Source organism: Apodemus sylvaticus, chromosome 2 (genome assembly GCF_947179515.1).
Source record: "Apodemus sylvaticus chromosome 2, mApoSyl1.1, whole genome shotgun sequence".
Lineage (NCBI taxonomy): Eukaryota > Metazoa > Chordata > Mammalia > Rodentia > Muridae > Apodemus > Apodemus sylvaticus.
The window spans coordinates 101,512,900-101,536,314 of NC_067473.1; the positions used below are offsets into that span (position 1 = coordinate 101,512,900).

The 23,415-nt window shown below is 40.8% G+C and overlaps 1 protein-coding gene across 6 annotated transcripts in view; it reads left to right on the forward strand.

Moving 5' to 3' along the window:
* The first annotated feature begins 2,510 nt into the window (after positions 1-2,510).
* Positions 2,511-23,415, forward strand: part of Immt (inner membrane mitochondrial protein) — a 39,431-nt gene continuing 18,526 nt past the window's right edge. Inside the window, exons 1-6 of one of the 6 annotated variants that reach the window (XM_052173898.1) lie at positions 2,511-2,687; positions 12,865-12,938; positions 14,553-14,742; positions 20,114-20,222; positions 21,037-21,174; positions 21,486-21,581. In XM_052173898.1, the coding sequence (XP_052029858.1) occupies positions 2,643-2,687; positions 12,865-12,938; positions 14,553-14,742; positions 20,114-20,222; positions 21,037-21,174; positions 21,486-21,581 (652 nt within the window). In that variant the 5' untranslated portion in view covers positions 2,511-2,642. The remainder of the gene's footprint in view (positions 2,688-12,864; positions 12,939-14,552; positions 14,743-20,113; positions 20,223-21,036; positions 21,175-21,485; positions 21,582-23,415) is intronic. The other 5 variants (XM_052173899.1, XM_052173900.1, XM_052173901.1 and 2 more) reach the window with 5 other exon arrangements.

Below are 23,415 nucleotides of genomic sequence, written 5' to 3' on the forward strand. Positions count from 1 at the left end.
CATCCATCTTTCTTTAAGATTTGATTTTTAAAAAAGATTTATTAATTATATGTAAGTATACTGTAGCTGTCTTCAGACACCCTAGAACAGGGTATCACATCTTGTTACAGATGGTGTGAACCACCATGTGGTTGCTGGGATTTGAACTCAGGACCTTTGGAAGAGCAGTCAGTGCTCTTAACTGCTGAGCCATCTCTACAGCCCAAGATTTAATTTTTTGAATGGGCGGTTTCCTGCACCATGTGCATGCAGCAGAACCCAAAAGATGGCACTGGATCACCTGGAACTGGAGTTACAGATATTTGCAAGCCATGGAGTCAGTGTGTGTGTATGTGTGTGTGTGTGTGCGCGCGCGCGCGCGCGCGCGCGCGCGCGCGCGCGTCTGTGTGTGAGGTGGTTATGGTGTTGTTGTACACAAGGACACTCAACCTTGGTCTCTGAAAGAGTGGCCAATACCCTTAACCACTGATTGATTACTCCAGACCCAAAAAGATCTTTTAAAAGATCTTTATTTTTAAAAATTATGCTCATGCAGTGTGCCTGACTGAGTATACATGCAACACATTTGCGCAGGTACCCCAGAATCTCCTGGGACTGGAGTTAAAAGAGATTATGAGCTGCCTGAGGTGGGTGCTGGGTGCTGGGAACTGAACGCAGATACCCTGTGAGAGCAACAAGTGCTTTTAACTGGTAAACCATCTTTACACACCCACGCCCAGATCCAGGTTTTAAACAGCTAAAAAGAAAACAAGATTTTAAAATCTTGCTTGAGTACAATCTCTCTCTCTCTCTCTCTCTCTCTCTCTCTCACACACACACACACACACACACACACACCAGTAAAAGACAGCTTTTCCATGGGTGATGTAGATTCACACTGAGGTCCTCATGTCTGAGAGCAGAAACTTTACAGATTGTGCCATCAACCCAAGAAAGGATTAAGGACATAGTTAAATGAAAAAATAGATCTCTTTTAAGATTTATTTTTTACAAATCATGTGTATGTGTCTGTATCTGGAGGGCGGAGGTGTTAGGTTCTCTGATAATTTATAGGCAGTTGCAAGCTGCCTGATATTGGGGCTGAATTTGGGTTTGCAAGAATAATATATGTTCTTAGACATTGAACCATCTCTTCAGCCGCTAAGAATGAGACCTTAAAGCCAAGGAAACTGTTTGTAGTACAAGGTCCAAAGTGTAGTACAAAACCGGCCCTGGGTCAACAGTGTGAGAGATATTATCACACTGTTAAGAACTAGAGCAGCAGTGAACAGAGATGGAGCTGGACTGCTGGATTTACTAAGAAAATGGGAGGACTGGAGGCTGTTGATTGATGACATGATAAAGATGGACAAGTACATTACTGAAATGGCCTGAAATGCTTAAAATGTACAGAACCTAGATAATATAGACCATAAACACATTTTAGATGCATTGCAAATCATTCATGTCTTTTGTTTGAGATTTATGTAGCCCAATCCTGCATCAGTCTCCCAAGTGCTGTCATTTAGTGTGGACCACAACATTGGACTTCTATTTTATAAATGAAAATAAAAGTGGAACTGATCTGTATGGTTTCGTAACAAATCACCTATTTATAACTTGTAAGTATTTTGAAAACAGATTTGTTGTTGTTTTGTGGTTTTCCAGACAGGGTCTCAGTATATTCATCAAGCTGGCCTTGAACTCAGAGACCTGCCTGCCTCTGCCTCTCTAGTGCTGGGATTAAAAGCGTGCGCAACACGATTTTAAAATCCAACAGATTTTGAAAATTAATTTTTATGTTATTAAGGTAAGATAACCACATACTGGAGTTTACATAGAATATTAACACAGTCAATTTTAAACACATTGGTAAACTTAGAACGCCTGGAAGTCTTCCAAACCATCCCAAAAACTGCGACCAAAATCATCTTTGTAAAATAAAACTGGAGGAAAAAAAGCGGTGTGATATAAGTGAAAACCTCAACTTAGAATTTGGGTTCCTATCTGTCCTCTACTATTTAAAGACACCGGAAGCACACTGTGCCCCAGGATACCTCCAGCACTCATTCACTTATTCTCCAGCAACCCTTTGAAAACAACCTGTGGGCATACGTGTGCCTCAGCTCCATAAAGAAGTCAGTGGACAACTAAAGGGAATCGACTCTATTGCCACCATAAAGATCGCAAAGATCGAACTCAGGTAGTCAGGACTGAGAGCAGGCGTCCCTACCGGAGCCACTTCCCTAACCCTTTAATTCTAAGAGTCTAATTTTAATTTAATTCACCAACGCTTTAATTCTAAGAGTCACAGTCGAACTTTACAGACCACTCTCCCGCCACTTCACCTAGTAACCCCAGTCATCAGCAGACAAACGAGAGCCCGAGCGCGACCCGGAAGGAGAACCTGCCCTTCCGCCTCCTATTCGCCAATCACCGCTTGCTCCCCTTTTCGCAGCCGGGGTGAGTCCCACCCTCAGGGAGCCGCCTCGGCTGGGCCAGGGGAGGAGGTGGCGCGTGCGCAGTGGTGCCGGCGGCCCTTCCGGTGCGCCGGACGCTGACAGGCTGTACAGACGCGGGCACGCACACGAGCACGCACGCCCTCCTCTCGTGCGGCCGCGGTCGTTCCCGCGTACACCAGCCGCGCCGTCACTTCGGCAGAGATGCTGCGGGCCTGTCAGTTATCCGGCGTGACCGTCGCGGCCCAGGTGAGCGTGGGGTCTCTCCGAGGGGGCGCGTGGTCACGCTGACTGCGGACTGCCAACGGACAACGTGAGAGGCATCCATGATGCTCACTCCCCAGGCAAAGGAGCTCCTAGAACCCTAGAGCGGGAAACCGAGGCAACGCACTAGGGCGGCCGCTGGACTAGAATGACTAGAGGGTTATTGCTGAAGAAGCGGGCTGGGGTGTGGAGCGCGGGGAGGCGGGTGTGCTGCTGAGGCGTGGCTTCAGGACCTGGTATCCAATCAGTACCTTCTTACTTCAGCCTCGGACCAATCCTGGCTGCCGGCGTCTTGGCCGCCGGTTGGGCACGTGATAGCCTTCCAATGGGAAGGTCGGGGCGGGAAAACTACAATTCCCAGCAGGGATTGCTTCTCAGGGCTTGTTGCATCTTTAATAAGCAGGTTTGGACTAGTGGAGAGCCTAGGGGTCAAAGTTGCTGTTAGTCTGGGGTGGGTTCCTTCTGTTTTCGTTGTCGAGAGCACCTTTGAGCTAGTCTTACTCTACAGTAAAAGGTGGAAGATTTTTCATTTCTCGAGCTTAAACTTCTGGTGCTGAGGAAGGACAGAAGTCATGACCTTGTGCTCATTTCTAAGATTAGTTTAGGGATCAGTGTCTCTAAGCACTGGAACCATGTCTGACATTCAGGTATCTTAGGCACCCTGTTTTGCCTCTTTAATTTTTCATAACTATCAGTATAACTTTTTACAGTTGAAAATAAAAACCCCGTTTCCATTACTCAGAATTTTTAGAAAATTAATACTTTAATGAAAGGTTATGAGAAACACGCTGCAACTCGAGCTGTAATTGGATAAAATCCCTAGACAGGGTCGTCCTGAGATGATTGAAGTTAAGCAGTTTTGTTCGTTATTTTTGCTTTACATTTTTCCTTTAGCCTCTTGCACTGGGAAGTGAGCCCCATATTTAGTTTTCTGTTGGTATTTCTCCAACAGCACACATTAAGCAGCCTATAACACCACCCTCATAATCTTCCAGTTTTTGCAGTAGTCTGGGCATTAGTGTTGTGGAGTCTCTGCTTAGAGTCATACAAGGCTTCGTTGAGAAGTATTTGATTCTCATTTGAAGATAGTACTTTTCACTTCTTCCAAACTCATAATTAGCTAAATTCAGCCCCTTTAGATGTACTAAATTCCTTGTTCTCTCCTGTGTCTTGCAGGTGGCTTCTCTCAGCTTTTAGAACCTGCTAACAATTTCATTTAAAGTCCATTCATGAAACATAGCACATTTGGTATTGCCATGAGCTTCTGTCTTTCACTTCAACATCTCTTCTCTCATTGATTTCTTTCTTTTTTTTTTCTTTTTTTTTCTTACTAGACTAGCCCTACCTGAGTAACTTCCCTAATTTAGAATTCTCTTTGGGGAGCTCAATTAGAGACTAAAACATGAATGATATTCTAGCTCTCAGCAAACATTTTTAAGTTCCCTGAAATCACTGTCAAAAACTTCATAGGTTTATTGCCATTACCTCTTAATTCATTCTATAGCATTTGATATTGCTGCTTATTTGTGTGTGTGTGTATGTGTGTGTGTGTGTGTGTGTGTGTGTGAGAGAGAGAGAGAGAGAGAGAGAGAGAGAGAGAGAGAGAGAGAGAATGTGTGTGTGTGTGTGTGTATGTGTGTGTGTGGAGGCCAGAAGAAGATACTGTATCCCTCAATGCTAAGGTTAATCAGGAGTTGTAGACTCTCTGACACTGATACTGAACTCAGGTCCTCTGGAAGAACATTAAATGTAAGTGTTTGGGCTTCTCCACTTGTGCCCTTGTTCCTGAATAAGGACTCGGGAGGCTTATTATTTATGAATAAATGCCTAGGCCTTAAGCAAGGCTTGTTCCCTGACTACTGTCTCATTTATCTCGTTTTTACTATTCTATGTCTGCTACCTGGCTGGTTACCTCTCAGTTTCATAACCAGCCCCTCCCCCCTCCATTCTATCTCTTTCTCCCTGTCTCCCTTTCTCTTCCCCCTCTCAGTTTTGCATTTATGTTTCTATGTTCAAATTTGTTTTTTGTCAACTTACCAAATGATTCCATTTTTGGCAAATTTGATCTGCTTTCATGTCTTCTTGTCTTTTTATCTTTCTCTTCAAATAAGTTCTTTACTGGCTAGTAAAGGACTTTTTGGTTTTTTGGTTTTTTTTTTTTTTTTTGGATTTGGTTTTTTCGAAACAGGGTTTCTCTGTGTAGCCCCGACTGTCCTGGAGCTCACTCTGTAGACCAGGCTGGCCTCGAACTCAGAAATCCTCCTGCCTCTGCCTCCCAAGTGCTGGGATTACAGGCGTGTGCCACCACCGCCCGGCATACATCTTGTTTTCTATTCAGTCTCCCTTCACTGTCTTTTACAGTAGTATCTCCCACAAGATGCCTCACTTTTTGTTTTATTTTTTTTGTCTTTTTTTATTTTTATTTTTGTTTTCTCTGATTTCTTCACAGGTCTTTGTTCATCCCTTTATGCAAGGTTTTTCTTAATCCCCCTTCCTTTCAGAGTGGTTTTTCTTTTCTAAAGTGGACTTGGGACCAATCTTCTCTGTATACATCACTCTCACTTTACATGTCTATAGTTGTGCATCTTAGCACTACCTGATGTGTATTTCTTACAAGTTTCCTGTATTTAAAGTGTAAGTTCCAAGTTAAGCGTGGTGTTGCATACCTGCAATCCCACCACTCCACAGGCTGAAGGCTTTAGTCAGGTCTCTGTAGTTACAGTTGGGTCAGCCAGGGTTATAAATTGCATGCTTCTGTCTCACAAAAGTCCTTAAGCTCCACAGCTAGCCCGTGCCTGTGTTGTTTGCTGCTATATTTCCATTAGTGACAGTTCCTGGCTCCTAATGCTCAGTAAATGCAACATGGTTGAGTGATCTATGATTTTTTTTTTTTCTCTCAACAAGTACACTGACTTTTAAACTCATTCCTTAGGCTAGGGTTCTCTAGAAAAACAAAACTAATTGTGTGTGTGCATGCATTCATGCGTGTGTTTTGTGTGTGCGCGCGTGCATGTTGGGAGACCAGAGACTGAGGAAACCAGGTGTGGTAGCAGTCTGCAGGCCAGCAATGTGGAGACTCAGGAGGTACAATCTATAAGCACTATGCTAGAAAAGTCCTTTTATTCTAGTCAGGCCTTCAGCTATTTGAAGTTCACCACTCATGTTACGGAGGGTAGGCTACTTAAAAGTTTACCATTTTAATGCTAATTTTACTCAACTACATCTCCCCTACATGATACTTGGACGTAGTCATTTGCACATATCGTATTCATTTGATCTAAGCCAAAATATTGAGAATTGGTCTTTTTATTTATTTTTTTTTTTTCTTGGTTTTTTGAGACGGTTTCTCTGTGTAGTCCTGGCTGTCCTGGAACTCACTCTGTAGACCAGGCTGGCCTCGAACTCGGAAATCCGCCTGCCTCTACCTCCCAAGTGTTGGGATTACAGGCATGAGCCTCCATGCCTGGCTGAGAATTGGTCTTATAAGCTTTCTTTGCTTATACCTTAAGAGAAGAGGGGAAGGGGCTGCAGAAATACTCTGGTTTAGAGTACTAGCTGCTTTTTCTTCCAGAAAACATGGGTTCTGTTCCTAGCACTTGTGTGGCAGACAACTTTAACTCTAGTTCCCAATAATCTGATTTTCTCTTCTGGCCCTTGAGGTCTCCATGTACTGCATACACATGGTGCACAGAAGACACGTTGGCAAAATACCCACACTCATAAATAAAAACAAAAAAAAAATTAAAATGTCCTAATTCTATTTTTAAGTATAATACATCAACAGTGTTTTCTTCAGTTACTTCAAAGAAGTTTATTAAAAATGTTTTTTTCATGCGGTCTATTTTGATCATATTTTCTTTTCCCTCAGCACTTCTCTACCAAACGTCATGTTCGCTCTCCCTCAACAAAACAAAAAGCCAGGAAAACAACAATAACAACAACAAAGATGAACTTTAAAAACAACAAAATAGAAAACAAAAAAAGGGAAAGAAGTCAAAAATAACAAACCAAAAAGTCCCTTACCCCCTACAAACATGGAATCCATTTTGTGTTGGCTAATTACTCCTGGGCATGGGGCTGCTGTGGAGTGTAGTTGATATATCCAATTGAAGAAAACAAAATTTTCCTTTCCAGGAGGTATCATGTACAAATAGCTTCTTGGTTAGAGATGTGACTTTGTGTCTCCTTCTCAGTGCTGGGATTTGGTTTAGTTTAAACATGTGCAGGTCCTGTGGATGTTGTCACAGTCTCTGTGTGTTCATAAATCTATATGTCTTGTGTTGCAGTAAATACTATTTGGGGGGGGGGTTCTATCCTAGCTACTTAGCTCATATAGTTACCAAGTAAAAGACACAAAACCTTTATTTATTTATTTAGGACTTGGTTTTTTCAAGACAGGGTTTCTCTGTGTAGCCCTGGCTGTCCTGGAACTCACTCTGTAGACCAGGCTGGCCTCGAACTCAAAAATCCACCTGCCTCTGCCTCCCAGACTGCTGAGGTTACAGGCGTGCGCCACCACCGCCCTGCTCTGAGTTTATCTGTTAATGGAGTAGATTGTTAACTACGCATGCTGCAGAGTAGTTCAGTAGATCTGTGCAGCCCCCCTTTTGCTTCTGTTCATACTCCGTCCTGTTTATTATTCTTCCTTTTCCTATTTCTATACCTAAAGAGCCTGGTCATACAGTGTAAGGACAAAAAGAATAAAGAACTGGTAAAGAAAAACTTGGGAGAGATCAAAAGACCTAAAACACATTACTAAAAGAAAAAAAAATTTAAAAAATACATGTAAAAAAAAATCAAGAATGTTGTGGTCAGGGGCTTCCAGTTCTAGATCATTTTTATAAACATTCACATAATGTAGTGCACCTGGATGAGAAGATGTAAAAGATATTCCACATGTGTGAAGGGAAATTTTAAGGATCAGATTTTGGTTTCGTTATACTATGTGCATTAAGTGAGAAATCTTGGATCACTGCACTCATAGGACATCTGTAGTCTTAAGTCTCAAGTTCTTTGCAGAAGAAGCAGAAAGATTGTAAAAGTCAGAAGTGGTGGAGAACTCCAAGAACCAAAGATGTGTACTATTTCCATAAGCAAAAAGCACTTTTTGTCTTAGATTATTTTTTCTCAATACGCTTTACTTTTGTTGGATGATACATTTTAATTTTAATAGAGAATTTTTTTTTTAAAGGCAGGATCCTACCTAGTAGCTTTGGCTAGGCTGATATTTGCTTTGATGTATAGGCTGGCCTCAAACTTCTGGTAGTCTTCCAGCGAGGAGTATACAAATATGCATGGCAATGTGATTGTTTTCTCCTACCCCCTTTTCCACATCATTTTTTTTTTTAAATTAGAGTTGTTCATTTTATTTTATGTGTGAGTGTTTTGCTTGTATATATAAATGTGTGTGCTTGGTACCTATGGAAATCAGAAGAGGACATTGAATCCTCTAGACCTGGAGTTCTAGGTGGTTGTGAACCACTATGTGAGTGCTGGAAGTTGAATCCTGAATCCATTGCGAGAGCAGCAAGTACTTTTGACCACTGAGTAATCTCTCTGGCCTCCCTCCTCACTTTTTAAAAACTAGATTTAAAACATTTCCCTTAATTTTATATGTATGAGTGTTTTGACTTGCATGAATGTCTGTTCACTGCATGGATGCACTGTTTGCATCAGATCCCTTGGGACTGGAATTACAGATCGTTGTAAATCGCCATGTCACCCGGAAGAGCAGATGTTCTTACCCACTAAGCATTTTTTTTTCCTTTTGTAAAAGATTTTTATTTATGTATGTGAGTACATCTTCGCCATCCTCAGACGCATCAGAAGAGGGCATTGAGTCCTATTTCAGATGGTTGTGAGCCACCATGTGGTTGCTGGGAATTGAACTCAGAACCTCTGGAAGAGCAGTCATTGCTTTTAACCTCTGAGCATCTCTTCAGCCCTCACTAAGCACTTCTTCAGCCATTGCATTTCCTTTTTTTTTTTTTTTTTTTTTTGTATTTTGTACATGCGTGTGGGTGAGCACATGTCATAGCACACATGTTGAGGTTGTCATCAGGTCACTTTAACCTGCAGAGTCATTCTGCCTTCTTGGCTTTTTCAGATAGATTCCTGTCATCTAGCCTGTTCTGTGTAGCTGAGGATGAGCTTGAACTCCCAGTTCTCCTGCCTCTGCCTTCTACATGCTGGGATTACAGTTGTGTGCCACCACTCCTGGCTCTTACAAGATTTTTTTTTTTTTCTTTTTCAAGACAGGGTTTCTCTGTGTAGCCCTGGCTGTCCTGGAACTCACTCTGTAGACCAGGCTAGCCTCGAACTCAAATCTGCCTGCCTCTGCCTCCCAAGTGCTGGGATTAAAGGCATGTGCACTACCACCCAGCTCAAGATATTTTAAATGTAGGAAAAGTTAAATTGTTACATATAAATTTGTATTTTAAATGCAAAAAGGGTTAATATTGTTAATATTACTGGCCTGCAAAATTTATTGTGAAATCTAGAACCCTGGCATAGGATTCATAGGTGATTTTTCTAAAGTGCTTGTTTATTTTCAGGCTATTTCATTATATTTATTTTTTTATTATATGTAAGTACACTGTAGCTGTCTGAAGACACTCCAGAAGAGAGCATCAGATCTTGTTACGGATGGTTGTGAGCCACCATGTGGTTGCTGGGATTTGAACTCAGGATCTTCGGAAGAGCAGTCAGTGCTCTTAACTGCTGAGCCCCATCCATGATGGTTTTTAATATATTCTTTTTAGTTTGGTAAAGCTGAGGAGTTGATGTGTAGAAGAACATTACATGGGAATTACATATTTTTCTTGTCTTTTTGTTTGCGGAAGTCATGTTTCTGTAGGTTAGAAGTGTCAGTGCTACCCTTATGACATTTTTTGCAAAGTTATATGTCCAGACAAATTGCTGTCCTTTCTATATTACAGGTCATTAATAAAGTAGAATCCTAAAATTAAGAAGTAGTCAATATTTTGTGTGCCAAAACAAAAGGTTTGAGTTATATAATATTAGAGACACTGCTTAAGAGAAAGCAAACTGGAGGCAAAACTTATATTTGTCAGTGACTTAGGTAGATAAGAGGCCAAATGCATAAGCAACAAAAAGTACTTTTGAAGCTGGGTATGATGGTGCATATCTGTAGGCCTAGCACTGAGGAGGTAGAGGCAGGAAGATCAAGAGTTCAAGATTGTAATGAAATGGTAATGTTCAAAATGTAATAAAAATATTTTGATTGGGCTGGAGAGATGGCTCAGCGGTTGCTCCTGCAAGGACTTGGGCTCAATTCCCAGCACCCACAAGGTCCCTCACAACTATCTATAACTCCAGTTCCAAGGATCTGATACCTTCTGCTCTGTATGGGTACTATGCATGCACATGGCATGCATACATACATATAAAAATACACATAAAACAAATTGAATAACTTCTAATAAAAAATGGAAAATTGAAAAACATTTTTAAAAATACAATTCTGCATAACTACAGCTATGTAACAAGTCCTTCTGTGTCTGGGAAATAGCAGCATTGTTCATTGCTTCTGTTCTAGGTCTTTCCTGGGATCATCTGGGCATTTTTCAGCATTGACCCTTAAGACAGTGCCTATTACCAGTCAGTTCCCAGTATCCCATATTCTCATGCTTGGCTGCTGATACTGGCTCAGCAGTGACTGCTGCCTTGGAAATCCTGCTTGTGCCATCTCTGTTTTGGGATTTCCTCACAGCTTAGCAGCAGGTTTTGAGAACAGTCAGGCCAGAGCCAAGTCCATTTATGCTGTAGTTTGAGAAGGCACAGAGCATCGCTTTCACTGCCCTATTAGTGAATTATTAACCAAGGCTGCCTGCCCTTGCACCTTCACCTACCCCATCCCCTCCCCCCTAAACCCTGGCAGTCACTATTTACTATGTCTATGAATTTGTCTATTCTGGATAATCCCCATGAAGGAAATCATACAGTATCAGGGAAGGACACACAGTTCATGTTTGATAGGTAGCAGTGTATTTCTGGAAGAGCATTGGCATGTCTGCATTGTTACAGTCAGTATTGCAAAATGCCCTCAGCCCTATTTTTCCTTCCTTCCTTCTTTCCTTCCTTCCTTCCTTCTTTCCTTCCTTCCTTCCTTTCCTTCCTTTCCTTCCTTTCCTTCTTTCTTTCTTTCTTTCTTTCTTTCTTTCTTTCTTTCTTTCTTTCTTTTCTCTCTCTCTCTTTCTTCTTCTTCCTTCTTCCTCCTCTTCCTCCTCCTCCTCTTCCTCCTCCTCCTCCTTCTTCTTCTTAGAACAACTGCCCCCTCCCCACAATTACTACTGTGTAATGCACTCAGCCCTATTTTTTCTGGGGGTGGGGGCTAGAGCAACTGATATTCCCTTCTCATTGTAGCCCTCTCTAAGACACTACACAAATTTTATTCCACTAGGACCAGGATCTTAAATCATTTTAACTAGATCTTAAAATGGATAAAATATCTTTTATATAGCCTTAAAGTTTTTAACCTCCTCCAGTTTTGTTCTGGAAACCAGAGTACTAAAGTCATCTGCTTCCCATTCTATACCAGCATCTACTAGGGTGACAGGCACTGGATGATTTCTGAGGATAGTTTCTTTCAAAAAAGCAGACAGGTAGAGGAGCAAACACAGCAGTCACAGTCAGTTCAGTTCCAGAACAGATGCATAATCTAGCTGGATATCTTCTCATGTTCCTTTTCTAGAAAATGTCGACTGTTTACACCTAAGTCCTAGTTATGGCTGGCTCTTTTTTCACATTTTCTTTCTTTTGTTGTTTAAATTCAGTCTGGGTTGTTGATTCTTTTTTTTTTTTTTTAATCTTGTATTGGTAGTTAGGTGTTTGTGCTGCTGTGACCAGATATCCAAGGAAAACAACTTAAGGGAGGAAAAATTTATTTGGTTTACTGTTTCAGAGAGCTCAGTCCATACATAGCCTGTGGTTCTTAGTTAGGTCCATGGTGAAATGGGAACATCTTAGGAATGGGTACAAACATGTGACAGGAGATTCTTACCTCATGGTGTTCTAGAAACAGAGAGAGGATTCCATGGTAGGACTTTGACAAGACACAGCCCAGGGTCATGCTCCCAGTGACCTATTTCTTCCAGTTAAGAAAACTTATGGAAAATCCTAGTGACATTCAAGAAATAATTAACATATATGAACTTCAAGTTGCCAATGAGTCATTCTGACTCTCTTTTTAAGTTAAAAATTGCTTGTGTGATCCTAGCACTTGGGAGTTGGAGGCAGAAAGATCAAGAGTTCAATGCTAATCTGGACTATATGAGACCCTGACTAACAAAACAATGGCAACAAACCCCACTAGGGCAGCCAGATGGTCCTGGACAAGATGCTTGGGGTGCAAGCCTGGTGAGCTTTGATCCTCAGGTCTCACATAGTGTAAGTAGAGAAATGGCTCCCACAAGTTGTCTTCTGACCTCACACCTGGAGTATGTATGGATGTGTGTATGATCTCAAGTGCACATATAGACAATAAATAAATATAATTAAAACATGAAGAAAATTTTAAAAACTGAACAGCACAAAAATATTTAAGAACAATTTTTCTTCATTATTGTTGTTGAGGTTTCGGAGTTTGTTTTGTTTTTGTTTTTTGAGACAAGGTTTTACTGCAGGCTGGCCTGGATTTGTAGCAGTCTTTCTGCTTCAGCCTTCTAAGTGCTGGTGCAGAGCTAAACATTCAGAAAAGTGTTTTATGGTAGATTGATTTCTGAAAGTAAACTAATTTTTGTTTGAATACACTTTTAATAAAAATATTTTTATATTGTCAATTCAAACATTTCTGAGATTTATTGAAATGTTTTGCATTTTTAGATGGTCTGGCTTTGTATCTTAGACTGGCCTGGCCAGGCGGTGGTGGGGCACACCTGTAATCCCAGCACTCTGGGAGGCAGAGGCCGGTGGATTTCCGACTTCGAGGCCAGCCTGGTCTACAGAGTGAGTTCCAGGACAGCCAGGGCTATACTATACAGGGAAACCCTGTCTTGAAAAAAAAAACCAAAATAATAAAAAAAAAAGTCTGGACTGTAGTTTGTGATCTTTCCTAGTCTGCAGAGTGCTGGGGTTACAAGTATGAGACATTGTACTTCCAAATTACTTTAATGTATTGATGTGATGTCTTCTCCTCCTTTAGAGTTGTCTGTGTGGGAAGCTTGTCCTCCGTCCACTGCGACCATGCCGTAGATACTCCACTTCAAGCAGTTCTGGGTATGTGGCTTGTCTCCTTGGAACCAAGTTCTTTACTCTGTACTAATAATAAAGTGTGTGTGTGTGTGTGTGTGTGTGTGTGTGTGTGTGTGTGTGTGTGTTTACTTTGAATATGGACATGGCTGCATAAACTAATTTTTATTTAGAAAACTGTATTCTGCTAGGCAGTGGTGGTGCACACCTTTAATCCCAGCACTTGGGAGGCAGAGGCAGGCAGCTTTCTGAGTTCAAAGCCAGCCTGGTCTACAGAGTAAGTTCCAGGACAGCCAAGGCTATACAGAGAAGCCCTGTCCCGAAAATACCGAGAGAGAGAGAGAGAGAGAGAGAGAGGGGGGGGGGGGAAGGGAGGGGAGAGAGAGAGAGAAAGAGAACGAACAGTATTCTGATAACAACGTCCATGGTCTTCAGAGGAAGGGTGAGTGTAGTACAATACGATTTTTCATTTATGTTTAATTTTTTTTTTTTGAGACATGGTTTCTTGATATAGCCCCAACTGTCCTGGAGCTCAGTGTGTAGATCAGTCTGACCTCAAATTCACAAAAGATCTGCCTACCTCTACCTCCTGCGTGCTGGGCTTCATCAATAATAAACCACATTCATATAGTCTTTATTGTAAAATATTGTTAAAATTATTCTATTTCGTTATTGTTATTGCTCTTTTACAGTGTTCAGTTTATACATTTATCTTTATCATAGACCCATATGTATAGAGAAAATATAGTATTTGCTTCTATCTATGGCTTCTGGGGTTCTTAGAACAAATCCTTCTTACTTTGCAGTAAGAGGAAACTACTATATTGTACGGAGGCTTTGCTCTAAGGTCTGAGGAGTCCTGCTACAGTATTTTGGGTGAAGCTTTAATAATGATGCTTCTTTCGGTTCTTTGGTAGCTGGGTGGCACAGGGCAGAGTCCTCTCTTCAAGAGCTTGCTTCTGTTTTATGGGAGTTCATTTAGGTCCCTTCTATAATGTAAGTTTAAAAAGTGCTTGCTATTCTATTGATGTCTTACTGTCTTCCTTTTCCAGTTGGGACATGCTGAGTGGACCCTGACCTATGTCTCTAGCTCAGTAATTTTCAAATTTAAATTAAATTTAATATGAAGTCTTGCTTTGTAGCCCATGCTGGCTTCAGTCTCAGAGCAGTTTTCCTGCCTCTGCCTCAACTTTTAGAATATTAGATTTAGCTTTTTTTTTTGTAAAGGATTTACCTTTTATTTTATTTTATTTTTTTTGATTTATAGCCTGGCTCCTGGAAGACAGTACTCTGTAGACCATGCTGGCCTTGAACTCAGAAATCCACCTGCCTCTGCCTCCCAGAGTACACCACCACCCAGCTGCAAATACCAAGTTTTAAGAGTCAAATGAGAAACTGCTTCATTCTTTCTGTTGTGGTTATCTTTTAAAATTTTTGTTATCTGTATGTAAATATTGTTATTTCATATTGTCGACATGTTAAAAATGATCAAGAAAAAGGGGTTTGCAGCTGTGGTGTTAATCTTGGCTGCTGTGGTCTGAGTCCATGGTAGAGAAATGGAAGTGGGAAGGTCTGTAAGACTCAGTAGGAAAGCAGAAAAGGGAACCAATGAAGTATGATATTTTAACTATTTCCTTCTAGGTTGACTGCTGGTAAAATTGCTGGAGCGAGCCTTTTGTTTGTCGGTGGAGGGATTGGTGGCACTATCCTGTATGCCAAATGGGATTCTCATTTCCGGGAAAGTGTAGAGAAAACCATACCTTACTCAGACAAACTCTTTGGGATGGTTCTTGGCTCTGCGCCTTCTACTGTTCCATTGCCAAAGAAACCGGTAAGAATTTTAAACAGTATTCAAATTATGTTATAGAATGCTCAATTACTTATCGTTGAGGCAGTTTTTTGTAGGCCAGACTGGGCTTGAACTCCTGATTCTCTGGCTTCACCTCTATGTTTGGAGATTACAGGAATGTATGTACCATTATACCTGAGTATGAAATACTTCATCTGGATAGTAGTATTTGTGTATAACTCACTGCAACTTGCCACATGTATGCTTGTTAGTTCTTTTCAACTTGAAGAAACAGAAATCTTTTAAAGTAGAATTTTAGCCTGTGGGAGTTCCATAAATGCTCTTAACTGCCACATAAGAAAACAACCATACTGCACAAGGGTAAATAAAAGATACGTGTTGGACGGAGGAAACTGGTCGGCCTGTGGCCTGGGCACAGTGTGGGTTTGTGCCTGACTTTGTGAACTAAGCATAATGTTAGAGTGGTCAGGATGGAACCTATCGTATAGCTAGTTATCGCTCCCTTAGACAAGCAAACAAAGTCATGGAATTTTGGCTATCTGCTGTTTGGCTGACAGGAAAATGTTCCTGGAGCATTGTATGTATCCTTCATCACTTCATACACAGATCACTAGCTTGAACTTTTAACAAATAATTTATTAATATTTTTCAGTGTGTTGTTCTTCTGCTGTGAGATCCAGGGATCAAGCTCAGGTTGCAGGCTTACACAAGAAGTGCTTTTCACCGCTTGGCAGCCTTAGCTTAAAACTTTTAAGCTCATTTAAAAGAAAGGCATTGCATCTACTAGAATTAGAATTACTGGTGGATGGGCTGTAGAGATGGCTCAGCAGTTAAGAGCACTGACTGCTCTTCCAGAGGTCCTGAGTTCAATTCCCAGCCACATGGTGGCTCACAACCATCTGTAATGGGGTCCAGTGCTCTCTTCTGGTGTGTCTGAAGACAGCTACAGTGTACTCATCTATATAAAATAAATAAATCTTTAAATATAAAGAATTACAGAATAAAGAATTGCTGGGAATTGAACTCACGTCCTCTGGAAAAGCCTCTAGTGCTCTTAATCACTGAGTCATCTCTCCAGCCCCCTTTTAAAAATACTTTATTTTACGTATATCTGTGTTTTGACCTGTATGTGTATGTTTGTATACTACATGTGTGCTTAGGCCTGTGGAGACCAGGAGAGGGTATCAGATTCCCGGGAACTGAAGTTACACACAGTTGAGAACCACCATGTGAGGGCTGGGATTCAAACCCTGGTCTTCTAGAAGAGCATCCAGTGTTCTTAGGTGCTAAGCCACCTCTTCATCTCCAATCTTAAATATATCTTATTTCAAACACAGCAACTTGTTTACACACAGATATAGATACAAGAGACATACAAAAGAACATGGGTTTTTTGGCCTTTTGCTCTAGATATTTCTTTATGCTTTGAGGCTGAATGTTCCTCATCAGAACAGAGAAGGTAGTTCCTTCTCATAAGCTGTGGGTATCTGAAGTCCAGGATCCAGCATGACAAAGACCAATTCTAACAGTTCTATTGGTTTAAAATTGAAAGTGATAACTGGTTCTTTCATCATAGCCAACTGTTTCTGGCTGGTTTTCCATTTCATTATTTCTTGGGCCTTTGAAAGGTCTGCATTGGCTAAAGGAGACAGTTACACAACTGTACTACTCACAGAATCATGTGGCTTCATCTAAAATCCTTGGTCGGTTTTAAGCCCTATGATCTGGGGGAGGTAGCTGGGAGCACCTTCAGGAGCAGGGTTCCTGGCTGAGAAGTTGAGATTAGTGTTCATGTCTTGTTCAACATAGTCACAGACACAAGTGTCAATTTTTGTGAATGAATTCTTTATCTCTGATTGGCTTTTGTCTGTACTCACTACACCTCAGTTGCTTTGCAGATTGTTCCCACTTGAATAGCTTAGTGTACCTATACTGAACCATCTCTAAACCTACATGCTTTGTGATTTGATTCCTACCCCCGATGGTGCTAGAGATTAGGGCCCTGCCACTTGAGCCATTAGCTCCAATAGTAGTGGCTACCAGGTTGCTAGGTTAGAATGGCTAGATTCTTCATTATTTTTATTTGTTAGCTCTCTGTTTTGCTTAATCTACCTTGGCCTTTATCATTTCGCATACCAATTGTCTTCTGAACTGAAGCCATTCTTCCCATGCACCTGGCCTTTCCTGCCTTCAGTTATCACCCCCAGAGTTCTCCTGAAAGAACAAAGATTATCTTCAGGCCAACGTAGAGTCTTCTAAAACAAACTAAGTAAAGCATTGCCTTGCTTTCATGGCACTGTTTGCCAGGATCTTTTAAACATTTTTAATTTTTTAAAAAAAAGTTTTAATGATTTATTTATTTTTATTTTATATGTATTGGTATTTTGCCTCTGTGTATGTCTGTGAATGTGTCATATCACCTGGAAGTTGAGTTACAAGAGTTGCTTTGTGGGTGCTAAAAATTGAACCCGGGTCCTCTGGAAGAGCAGACAGTGATCTTCACTGCTGAGTCTTCTCTCTAGCCCCACATTTTTTATTTTGGTAGGCAGAGGCAGGTCTATCTCTGAATTTGAGGCCAGTCTGGTCTACAGATTGAGTTCCAGGACAGCTAGGGTTACACAGAGAAACCCTGTCTTGAGAAACCAAAAAAGGAAAGAAAAGAAAAATGATGCTGTATGGATTGTCTGGTGGACTGGCAAGATGGTTCAGTAGGTAAAAGTCTTGCTATTAAGACTGATGATCACATGTTGGAAGTAGAAAGCTGACTCTTGCAAGTTGTCTTACCTACCGCCTCATGAGTGTTGTGGTGTGTGCTTCTCCCTCTCATAAGTAAATGTTGAAAATAAAGAATACTGATTGAATATGGAAAGGTTAAATGTCAGTCTGGAAGCTGCCCATTGGTTCCTTTTATTCTTTCTTTTGTTCTTTCTTTTTTTCTTTTTTGTGGGGCGGTGTGAAGAGAGGATTTCTTGTGTACTGTATAGAAGCATCACCTGTAAATAAAAAGCTGGTAGCCTATTATCTAAGGCAGGAAATAGAAGATGGGAGTTCTTTAGGGAGAGAAGAACTTTGGGATAGAGTCTGGAACAAGAAGAGATTATCCCTGAATTTCTTCTGAGGAGACACGCATGAGACTGAGGAGTAGTAACCAGCCATGTGGCACTCATAGAGCAGAATAAACGGTTAAGTTATGAGCTAGTCAGGGAATAAGCCCTAGGCATTTATTATTCATAGTCATTCTCAGAGTTGTTATATCCCATAGATACAGGGAAGGTAGGGGAAGGAGATTTCTTTGTGTAGTCCTGGCTGCCCTGACATTCACGTTGTAGACCAGGCTGGTTTCTAACTCAGAGATCCAGTTCCACCTGCCTCTGCCTCTCAAGTGCTGGGATTAAAGGTGAACGCCACAATGCCTGGCACTGGTTCCTTTCTTGCTGTGGTGTGTGGTTGGTTTGATATTTACTGCTCTAAGCAGTCTGACTCTTCCTTGCTTTTCCTACCTTATGACCAAATAATATTTTATTTAAATCTGTACCTTTATGACATTTGATAAACATTTTTTTAAACCTAGTAAAGAATGATATGATAATTTTAAAGAATTAACAATGTAGACGACTAGCCAAAGACATTTCAGGTTTTTTGTTTGTTTGTTTGTTTTTGTTTTTGTTTTCAAGACAGGGTTTCTCTGTATAGCCCCGGCTGTCCTGGAACTCACTCTGTAGACCAGGCTGGCCTCGAACTCAGAAATCCGCCTGCCTCTGACTCCCAAGTGCTGGGATTACAGGTGTGTGCCACCACTGCCTGGCTCAAGAACATTTCAGAGAAGTGTTATGGTAGAGGTGCGAGGACACTTGCTTTTCCCAGATGCTGGTTTTATTCCAGTACTATACTATGTTTGTAAAAGAAATTTGACATAGGAATATAATTTTGAGAAATTGAACCTCTGAATTTGGAAATTCATCATAAACCTGCTTTCTATGAAAAGTGTGAGTTACTGGAAGCTATGTGAAAAACATGTTAATGTCTCTTAATATATCTAACTCTGGCCTGGACTGGAGCTTGCCCTAGTGTGCATGAGGTTCTGGGGTTAAATCCTGACAAGAAAAGGGGAAAACAGACCAACAACATGTTACATGTTAATTTGTACATGTAACTGTTTGCATGCTAATTTGTATTTTAAATAATTGGAAAATTGTGTATCTTCCTCAGCTTATGCTGGGGTGGAAGAATAGATTTTAGAGTTTTCCCAGTGATGGCCTGCAAGCTGGAAGAGAAATTGGTAGTGAAGGGCCCATTGCAACCACTGATGGTCTCGGTATGTGGTTGTTAAACAGTGAACATGTGTTTCGTAAATTCAGAAATAACAGTGTGGCGGATCATATCTGCAGTCCCAACATTTAGAAGGCTACTGTAGAAACATTGGAGTTTAAGACCAGTTTGAGTTACAGAGTTAGACCCTGTTTCAAAAATTAAAACAAGCCAGGGCTGGAGAGATGGCTCAGTGATTTAGAGCACTGGAGGCTCTTCCAGAGGACACTAGGGTTTGATTCCCAGCACTCATGAGGTAGCTTATAACCTCCTGTTCCAGGGGATCTGATGCCCTCTTCTGGCTTTCCTAGGTACCATGTACCATGTGATGATATACAGACATATATGCAGGCACAATACCCAAAGACATAATAATATTCAGATTTTTAAGAAAGCAGCCTAATTCAAAGAAAATGGGTATTTTTTCTAGTTTCTGTGACAAAGTTTTAAATCATTTCTGTTTAATCATCTAGGACTGTGTGACCCACTGTCGGCTCTAGTCATTAATAAATAGGGGGACAGGAGTGGTGAACAACAGTTATCATTATTTCTTCATTTTCCCCAGCAAATCTCATAGTCTCATTAATAAACAGTAGTACCTTAAGTTAGTCTGGCTTTAATTAGGAAAGGAAAGCAGTTACTGCTTACAAACCTGTCATGTGTAATTGCATCTTGGCAATAAAAGAAACAACAAACAAATGTTCAGCTTTACTCCAGGCCTGTCATCAGTCATTTGTTCCTACCTGAATGCACCCAGAAAACTATAATTTTATTAAAAAAAAAGAAATGGCTCTAGGTGGAAATAGCCTTCATAATAATGTTAGTTATGTAAGAGGAATGGCATTGGAAGGGATGGTAATGTATCACGTGATCTATTATCTATCCCGAAGAAGCCTTTGGTAGTGCTAAAACCTGGTCTAGTCTATTGAAATTAAGTTTTTAGAATTTTTTTTGTAGTAATGACAATTTCTTTCTATTGAATATATTGCAAAATGTTGATAACCTGACCTTTAAAGAATATTGCTATATGTTCCCTTTTAAAGACAACATTATATCCTAAATTTTAAGCATTTCCCTTTCTAAGCTTCAGTCTGGTCCACTAAAAATCTCCAGCGTATCAGAGGTGATGAAAGACTCCAAGCTGCCCGTGGCCCAGACCCAGAAAAAGAAGGGAGACACTCCAGCCTCAGCAGGTACTTGTGTGAGCAATGGGAGGAATTGTCTTAATGTCTGCGTGTTTAAAGTTAGAGGAGCGACTGTCCTTCACTGGAAAGTCATCTGGTTTCCCCTGTGGGTTTCCGTGCTTGAGTGGACATGAATTTTGATTAGCAGTTAACTTTAATCCTTTTTTCCTTTATCTGATACCCAGCCTTTTATCCTGTGTATATCTTAAGAGAGATCTTTTGAATGAGAACTTTTAATTCTTAAAACAAAATTTGTCTCATTTTAATGTTTTCCTACCCATTTCATCTCTAAAATTGTTTTTCCTCTTCTATCAACATTTTTGTTTATAAATTAATCTTTCTTAAAACTGTCATTTCTGAAGTGATTTTTTTTTTAATGAATTCTTTTCTTCACACTATCTTCACTGTGAACATACTCTTCTCTGTGTTTGGAACTGTCATCTTTTTCACATCTTTCATGTCTTCTTCATCTCTTCAGAATGGTTAGAGACCCTCTGCCAAATCTCTTTCTTGTCTCTCCTCCTTTGACACAGTCCTTTTTATTCCATTGTTCTTTTTGATGTGTTTCTGATGTTCACTTCTCTGTGCTTAGAGTTATCACTGTTACTAGAATTCTTTCTTGAGGTAATACACATTGAAGTGTCTGTAGGCAGTGAGAAGACTTTGTGTCAACCTTTGTCAATTTTCTGTTTCTGTTTTTTACTCAAACACAGGGCAGTAGAAGTATTTGTATGTTTAAGTAGTACAGTGCAAAGTGCTCAGCCCTAATTTCCCTCGTACGGGTAGCAGCAGTATGAGCATCATGCATAACATGTATTTATAGCATCTACAGGGGCAGCTCAAATTATTTCTGCAGCAGGTGACACACTATCGGTGCCGGCCCCTGCGGTTCAGCATGAGGACACTATAAAAACCGAATGTCCCAACACTAACGAAGGAAAATCTACATCTGAAACCACAGGTAGTTTAATTATTTATATTGCGCTATAGATGTTTTGCTCACCAGAATTGTATTATTGCCTAGGCAGCCCATAGATAACTGGAAATGTGTACTTAGACTAGTTTCCAGCCTTCAAACTTGCCTAGGAAGACTTTAATAACTTCTAAATCCAAATTGATTCATATGTTAAGAATGAATCCCTTATTTTCTTTGGAATCCATGAATTTAGAGTCCTCACCACTTTTTGTTGATGTCATTGCTTTCTTTGTATCCCTGTTAACTGTTAAAAATCTGTTGAAATTTGCTTTCCTCTTGTTCACTTTTGCTGCAAGAGGAAGCAGTCTCATCTTCTGTAAGGGAGCGACCACCTGAAGAAGTTGCAGCTCGCCTAGCCCAACAGGAAAAGCAAGAGCAAGTTGAGATGGAGTGTATGTAAATCAAGTCTTCCTCAGTGCTCTCTTCATCCGTTAGCCCAAGTTGTGGTCCAGTAGCTGTTGGGGTTTCTTTGGTTTCCGTATTGTCACTGCTTAAGTCTCACTGTCATTTCATCATCTGTGCTCTCTCCAACTAAACTGTTCTTACCCAGGTAACAAGTTCTTTTGACGGTGTGTTGGTGAAGATTCTGAATCCATTTTATTTCTAGATGAAGCGATCTTACAACTTCAGAAAACAGAAATGGATTATTTCAGCCTTTAATTCTTATATATGTATGTATAGGAAAGAGGGTGTTCTGATGTTGCTAGTCTTCAGCAAAACAAGTGCATTTCCTCTTGTGTGTGTGTGTGTGTGTGTGTGTGTGTGTAAGTTCACTCATCTGTGAATAGAACTCAGAAATTGACTTTAGATTTTTTGAGACAAGATTGCCCATTGAACCTTAAGCTTGCTGTTTCTGCTAGACTAGAAGTTCTCAAGACCTGTGGGTCATGACCCCTTTAGGGATCACCATAGGCCTTCTGCATATCAGATATTTATATCTGATTCATAATGGTAGCAAAACTACAGCTATGGTTGGGGGTTACTACAATATGAAGAACTGTAATATGGCGCTGAAGCATTAGGAAGTTTGAGAACTTCTGGGCTAGACTGATAAGCTGGTGGCCCCCAGGATCTGTCTGAGTCTCTCTCTCTCTCTCTCTCTCTCTCTCTGTTATTTTTGTTTTTTGTTTTTTTGGTTTTTTCGAGACAGAATTTCTCTGTATAGCTCTGGCTGTCCTGGAACTCACTCTGTAGACCAGGCTGGCCTCGAACTCAGAAATCTGCCTGCCTCTGCCTCCCAGAGTGCTGGGATTACAGGCGTGCACCACCACCGCCCGCTAATCCGTCTGAGTCTCTCCCCCAGCCCTGTGGTTGTAGATGTACTTGCTGCAGTGCCCAGCTTTCGCGTAGGTGGTGGGGATCTGACCTCAGGCACCTATGCTTGAGCAGCATTTTGCTCACGGAGCCATTTCCCCAGCCTGCTATTACATAGACACTCCTTGTACAGGGGATGCAGGCTGTCGCATTGCACTGTGTGCTGTGTGTCAGTGACTGTTGAAATAACGGGGTATAAAGAGCTTTTTGCTGAACAGGAAGTTCCTTTCAAATTCTCTAGGAGCTATTGTGAATTTTCTCTCTGACCACATCACTTGTTTTTACTGCTGCTGCATCTGGCTCTGTTTTCTTGGCACCTTATTGGCTCTACCCTGTGCTAAGGCACTGCTGTTATGAGAAAGAAAGTAGATGGGGAAGGATCCTGCCTTAGGTCTAGGGCATTAGCAGAAGCCCTACTGGACTTGAGTTACTTTAATTGTGTGTGTTGTCTTTCATTCTTGGCCTTGTTATAGATAGCTGAAAATACTAAATAAGTAAAAAAAAAAAAAAAAAACTCAGTGAGATGTTTTGCACTTTCTCATTTGTCAGTTGTCAGTGATGTTAATATGTTTCCTCCCCCCCCCCCCCCACCACTCCATCTGTCTCGGTTACATTTTGCCATGTGTAGCTCAGGCTGTCTTTGACCTTACTGTATAGAGCACTGTAGCCCAGGATGGCCTTGACCTCACAATCCTTTTGGCTCAGTCTTCTCAGGTGTAAGATTACATGTGGATTCATGTTCTCTACCCACTTTTCATTCTTATGTCCCATGAGTACCTTGATTTAAATTATAAATTGGAGATGCGGAGTCTGCTGCTTTAGCTGGTCTCTGGGGTTGGTCTACATCTTCTTGATTTGATTTAGGTAAACTGAAAAAAAAATTAGCATCTTGGCTTTTGCCCCTTAATTTTC